The sequence below is a fragment of the Eimeria necatrix genome, genomic scaffold, assembly GCF_000499385.1.
Source record: "Eimeria necatrix Houghton genomic scaffold, Enh_scaff799, whole genome shotgun sequence".
Lineage (NCBI taxonomy): Eukaryota > Apicomplexa > Conoidasida > Eucoccidiorida > Eimeriidae > Eimeria > Eimeria necatrix.
Window position 1 is genome coordinate 7,585 of NW_013651760.1, and position 6,708 is coordinate 14,292.

General features: G+C 41.8%; 1 protein-coding gene across 1 annotated transcript; it reads right to left on the reverse strand.

Annotated features, from left to right (window-relative positions):
• Positions 1 to 787: 787 nt before the first annotated feature.
• On the reverse strand, positions 788 to 4,144 carry ENH_00076440 (hypothetical protein, conserved; the record flags this gene model as incomplete). Its single annotated transcript, XM_013577675.1, has 5 exons — positions 788 to 1,305; positions 2,294 to 2,608; positions 3,087 to 3,243; positions 3,759 to 3,917; positions 4,007 to 4,144. 5 exons carry the CDS (start codon positions 4,142 to 4,144, stop codon positions 788 to 790), a joined length of 1,287 nt encoding a protein of 428 aa, XP_013433129.1.
• Positions 4,145 to 6,708: the final 2,564 nt, after the last annotated feature.

The following is a 6,708-nucleotide window of genomic DNA, read 5'->3' on the forward strand; positions in this document are numbered from 1 at the left end:
TAAATAAATAAATAAATAAATAAATAAATAAATAAATAAATAAATAAATAAATAAATAAACAAATAAATGAATAAATGAATAGATGAAGGAATAGATCGGAGCAGCGGCGAAGTCCGGTCTTCAGCAGCAGGGGGGAAAAGCTGAAAACAGAAATGCAAAAGTTTTTTCGAACGGAATTTAATTTTCTTTTTTGAATTAAAAAGAAAAACAAAAAAGAAAATCAAAAAAGAAAACAAAAAGACAAAAGAAAGAAAGAAAACAGAAACTGGAAGTCCCAGCGCATGCAGCAGCAGCTCCGGGGCTGTGTGGCGTTCCTTCTAGTTCCGAAAACCCTAAACCCTAAACCCTAAACCCTAAACATTTTTGTTCATTTTGTTTCTTCTTTTCATTTATTTTCTTTTATTTCCACTCCATTTAATCCAATTCAACTTTTTATTCCTTTAAATGCCGAATTCCCGCACTTTGCGCAGCCACGCGCTCCGCTTTCCGCATCCCGATGCTAAACCCTAAACCCTAAACCCTAAACCCTAAACCCTAAACCCTAGCGCTCCTACGGAGTTGAGTTTAGAGCCGCGGGAATAAACTTCTTGCAAAGTGAAAATAAAGTGAAGTAGATAATTAAGTCCCTTTAAACTTGACTTCAACCTTCCTCCTTCTTAGAAGGGCCACCACCAGCAAACCCTAAACCCTAAACCCTAAACCCTAAACCCTCAGCCCTGCAGTATCAGGCGGTTGCTTTTGCCCTTCTCCTTTATGGCCCTTTCGTATATAGTGCAGAAGGTAACACTAACATCTTGCTGCCGTCACTGCTGCTGCTGCTGCTGCAGCTGCTGCTGCTGCTGCTGCTGCTGCTGTCCTTGTTGCTGCAGCAGCAGCCGTTGCTGCTCTTGCTGCATTTGCTGCTGCTGCCGTCGTTGCTGAAGCAGCACCTGCTGCCACTGCTGCTGTTGGCGCTGCTGCTGCTTGAAAACCTGCTGCTGCTGCCACAAGTATTGCTGCTGCTGCTGCTTGTCCAAGTATTGCTGCTGCTACTACAAGTGTTGCTGCTGCTGCTTCAACAAGTATTGCTGCTGCTACTACAAGTGTTGCTGCTGCTGCTTCAACAAGTATTGCTGCAGCTGCTACAAGTATTGCTGCTGCTGCAAGTATTGCTGCTGCTGCTACAAGTATTGCTGCTGCTGCTACAAGTATTGCTGCTGCTGCTACAAGTATTGCTGCTGCTGCTGCTGCTACAAGTATTGCTGCTGCTGCTACAACTATTTCTGGCGCTGGCGTTACCCGTGCTGCAGCAGCAGTCGCTGCTGCTGCAGCAGCAACAGCAGCAGCAGCAGCGGCTGCTGCTGCTGCTGCAAGGAAGCAACAGAAAGAGACAAAAGGTGATAGATGGAGACAAAAGGGTTTCTCTTTTTGGAATTAAATTAATTAAAAAATTGAGCAGCAGACGCAAACCTCTATTCAAATGGCCTCGACAACCAAAACCCTAAACCCTAAACCCTAAACCCTAAACCCTCGGAGCCGCAGCTGCTGCCGCTAAGGCCCAGCCAAGCGATAGAACCGAAACCACAAATTGCAAACCCTAAACCCTAAACCCTAAACCTTGAATAAAAATCATCAGACCTTTCCGCGTGGGGTCAATCTACCGACGCGCTGCCAAACCCTAAACCCTAAACCCTCGCCCCTAAACCCTAATTCAGGGTTTGGAGCTTCTCCTTCCAGCCTTAACCCCGAACGCTGGAACCGCGAAATCCCACAAACATTCCAAACCCCAAACACTAAACCCTACGGGTCCAGGGCAGTGCGGGTCATCCCGAAACCCAAACCCTAAACCCTAAACCCTAAACCCTAAACCCTAAACCCTAATCGTCTAGGGCTATGTGGGTCAAGTTGACACACAAAGGATTTGCACAGGCCATCGTGAAGGCTTTCTTCGGCTTCTCCTGCAGCTCGTTGAAGCTCTCCTCGTCTGCAGCAGCAGCAGCAGCAGCAGCAGCAGCAGCAGCAGCAGCAGCAGCACTCTGCAGCTTTGCAGCTACTCGCCTATCTTCAATCCGCTAGCTAACCAGCTGACTGGCTAGCTAGCTAGCTAGCTAGCCAATCAGCTAGCTAGCTAGCCAGCGAGTAAACAGCACCACAAGCAGCGCCACCACCACAATAATCACCACAATCCCCACAAGCAGCAGCAGCAGCAGCAGCAGCAGCAGCAGCAGCAGCAGCAGCAGCAGCAGGTTTCCAAAGCTGATCGAAATTGGCATGAAAACCACGAGAAGATCCTCGCAAAGCCATTAAAGCAACTTTTGAAATCTGCATTAAACTCCAAAGACTCCAAAAAAGGCATTTGGCCTCCAATTTGAACGAAAAAAGGCTCAAAAAAGGTCTTTTTGGAGCTTTTTTTCGCCAAGTCGGAGCCAACTGAAGGCCACTTGCCTGCGTAGAGGAAAACGAGAGTTCTGTTGACGTAAGTTTGGCTTTCTTGGCTTTCTCCGGGCTTGACCATTCGAATGACTGGCAAGTTGTCTTCTTCGGACAAGTCTCCGTACCAAACCACGCACTGCTTGTCGTCGCCCAGCACGGGGTCGTAGCCGCGGTGCACGCCGCGCGCGATCTTCTCTGAAACGCAAAAAGCTGCGCGATCTCGCGCGAAAATGAGTTCTTTGAGACTTTAATGCAATTTATTTTCTCTTTTCATTCAAATCGCAAAAAAAACGAAAAAAAATGAACAGCTTTCCGCCGCTTTCCGCGGCGGCGCGCGCGCGCGGCGCCGCGGTGTACAGACACCCGAGCAGCGCCCGAACTTGCAATTTTTCCGAAATGTTCGAACAGAAGAATAAAAAGAATTAAATTCAAAACACATTTTCAAAAGAATTCAAATGCAGCAACTTGGAGAAATAATCGGGTTGAAAAGGACTTGAACGCGAACTTGAACGCGAACTTGAACGGGAAGGAAAGCGAGTCAAAGACCCGCTCTGCGGGGCAACTAGCGCGCCAAACCCCTCCAAAAACGCGGAATTAAACAAAGAATTAAAAAAGAATTAAAAAAGAATTAAAAAAGAATTAAAAATAAAAAAAATTCAAAAAAAAAACTCACGGAGAATCTCAATGCGGGCCTCAGCAGTCTGCCAAAACTCCCGAGCCCGCGGGTGCACGTAGTGCTCCCAAGCCCTGCAGACGGCTTCGACTTCTTCGGGACTTCGCGGCTCGAAGGTCTCTTGCGAGGCGTACCGGTCCGTGAAGGCGCTGTCCCCCTGCAGCAGCAGCAGCAGCAGCAGCAGCAGCAGCAGCAGCAGCAGCAGCAGCAGCGGGTGCAGCAGCAGCAGCAGGGGCGGACAAGGGGGGATGCTGCAGCGAAAGATGCAGCAGCGGCGGAGGACCAGCAGGAAGTGCAGCGGCAGGCAGGGCGGCAGCTAGTGAGAAGCCGATATAACAGCAGCAGCAGGAAGCGGAGGGGAATGTTCTCGCTATTCTCTTGCTGCTTGGAGAAACTTGAAGAAGTTTGCTGCTGCTGCTTGTTGTCCCTTTATTATTTGAAAATTATATTCCCAATAAATTTTATTTATTATTTATTATTTAATTATTTAACTATTTAATTATTTAATTATTATTATATTATTATTACTATTATATTATTAAACTTTGTTAGAAGAGTTTATTATTTTAAAAAGAAATAAATGCGAAGTGGAAAAGCAGTTGGAGTGCACGGAAGGGCTGCGAGCTGTACATACACTGCAGGGAAACGAAAGCAGCAGCCAGCCACACACACACACTGCTGCTGCTGCTGCTGCTGCCGCTGCTGCTGCTGCTGCTGCTGCTGCTGCTGCTGCTGTTGCTGCTGCTGCTGCTGCTGCCACCCCGAGAAGCAAGAAAGCTCGTCAGGAAAGAAAAGCGGTGGGTGCGGGCGGGCGCGCGGCCCGCGCTGCACCTGCGGCCGGCGCCGCCGCCGCCGCCGCAGCAGCAGCAGCAGCAGCAGCAGCAGCAGCAGCAGCAGCAGCAAATAAAAAGAATTCTCACCTCGGAGTTGGAGTGCGAAGAACTCTCCTGGGCCTGCGAACTTGTGCGTTTTTTCTTTTTCTTTTTGTCGTCTTCAGCGCCGCCGAAGCCGAAGAGAGCAGCAAAGGGGGTGTTGCTGCAGACCCTGCAGTTCCACATGGTGTGCTGCTGCTGCTGCTGCTGCTGCTGCTGCTGCTGCTGCTGCTGCTGCTGCTGCTCATGACCTTCCGTCGCTGCTGCTGCTGCTGCTGCTAGTCCGCTGCTGCAAGCTCGCCAGCTCTGCTGCTTCAAACTCTCCAGCTTTAATAAATAAAAAGGAATAAAAACAAATAAATAAACTTCAACTTTTCTTCACAAAACAAATCCAAAAAATAAACAACTGCAGCAAACCTTGAGGGTCTTTGGGGGCCCCCAGGGGGCCCCCAAAGACCCTCAAGGCCCTGGGGGCCCCCCTTTGGGTTTTCTGCAAATAAAAATTAAAAAGTTTTTTCTTCGAAGTTACCTGGGGGGCCCCCCGGGGCCCCAAAAGGGTACTGGGGGGCCCCCGGGGCGGGGCGGAGGGGCTGGAGAAGAGAAAGAAATAAATAAAAAAAGAAATTAAAAAAAGAATTTAATTTGATTTTAATTCTTTTAAAAAGTCTTTTTCGACTTTTCAAATTTGCCCCACTTCTTTTGTCTTTCTGCTTCTCCTCCTGTCTTTTGTTCTTTCTGTTCCTTTAAATCGAAATGCCTTTTGCTGCTGCTGCTGCTGCTGCTGCTGCTGCTGCTGCTGCTACTGCCGCAAAAGCTGCTGCCGTTACTACAACTGCTGCTGCTGCTGCTGCAGCAGCAGCAGCAAGTGGTAAGCAGTTGAATACTAATTGGAGTTATTTCTCTTCTCAAAACTAACTGGAAATGTCAGTTATTTAATTCTAATTAAAAGAATTAAATTGTTTTATTTGAATTTATAAAAGGCGAATATAAATTCAAAAAGCAACAACTGGTGAGCTCCAGGTGTATGTACACCCGAGCGCACTTCAGCAGCAGCAAACGGCGAAGTTGAATTTGCAGCAATTCAGTTTAATTTGAATAAAATAAAAGAATTAAATGAATTTAAATTAATTATTTCATTTAATTCTTTTAATTTGTTTTTATTTTTTCCTTTAATCGCAAAATTGCTTCTTTCTTCTTTCCCTCCTCCGCCGCGAGGCGCCTCCGTTCGTCCTGAGCCAAAAAGGAAATTAAAATCTTTTTTGAATTATTAAATTTTTATTATTATTAAATTCAAAATTAAAAAATTATTATTTTCTTTTTTATTTTGAATAATTGTCATAATGAGGCAACAAAGATTCCTTTTTATAATGCAGTTCGAAGTGGCAGAACAAGTGCAGTGTACAGACACCGCAGGTCCAGAAAGAAGAAAATTAAATGTTTTCAGTTGCGAAAAGAAAAGTAAAATAAAAACAAAAAAGAAAAGAAAAAAGAAAGAAAAAGAAAAAGAAAAAACAGATGGAGAGCAAGTGGAGAAGAAGAGTAATTAAATCGCAATTAAATCTCCTTGGAAGAAGGAGAAAAGAAAGAAAATGGGAAATTAAAAAGAATTGAAAAGATATTTAAAAATAGAAAGAAAATGGGAATTTAAAAAGAATTAAAAAGATATTTAAAAATAGAAAGAAAATGGCAATTTAAAAAGAATTAAAAAGATATTTAAAAATAGAAAGAAAATGGCAATTTAAAAAGAATTAAAAAGATATTTAAAAAGCTTTTAATGAAAAAAAGAAATAAATTAAAAATGCAAATTCACCTCCAGGGTCTGCGCCAGCATGCTGCTGTAGTGACACCTGAACTCCTCGCGCACTTCCTCGCAAGCCTCTTTGTATTTCTTTTGCAGTTTCTGATTTTAAAAAAACAAATAAATTAAATCATTTAAACTCTTTTTCGAAGAAAATAAGCAAATTAAATCATTTAAACTCTTTTTCGAAGGAAATAAACAAATTAAATCATTTAAACTCTTTTTCGAAGGAAATAAATAAATTAAATCATTTAAAACTCTTTTTCGAGGAAAATAAATAAATTGAATCATTTAAAACTCTTTTTCGAAGAAAACAAATAAAATAAATCATTTAAAACTCTTTTTCAGGGAAAATAAATTAATTAAATCATTCAAAACTCTTTTTCAAACATTTTAAACTCTAGTGCATGCAGAAAGAACAGTAGAAGTGAAAAGGAAAACAGAAAAGAAAAAACAAAAAGAATTCGAAAGGAACAAATTTACAAATCCGAAAAGAATAAAATGATTTTTTAATAAAGTGAAATAAATAAAAAAGAAAAAACAAAAGAGCAAATTAATGAATGGACAAACGCGCTGCTGCAAAAGCAAACGAGTAAAAGAAATAAATAAAAGATTTAAAAATAAAAAAATTAAATAATAAAAGAAATAAATAAAAAAGATTTAAAAATAAAAACAAAAAAATTAAATAAAAGACAAAAATAAAACAAAAGTTATTTACCTCTCGAAGCTCCAGGAGTTGAGCTGCTGCTCCTTCCTTTTTGCTGTCAAAAAGCAAAATGGATTTTAAAATAAATTAGAAAGTTTTATTTGAAATAAAAATTAAATATTTTATTTAAAATAAAATAATTAATTAAGTTTTAACTTCAAACAAACAAACAAGATTTTAAATAAAATAAAAAGAAGTTTTATTTGAAATAAAAATTAGATATTTTATTTAAATTAAAATAATTAA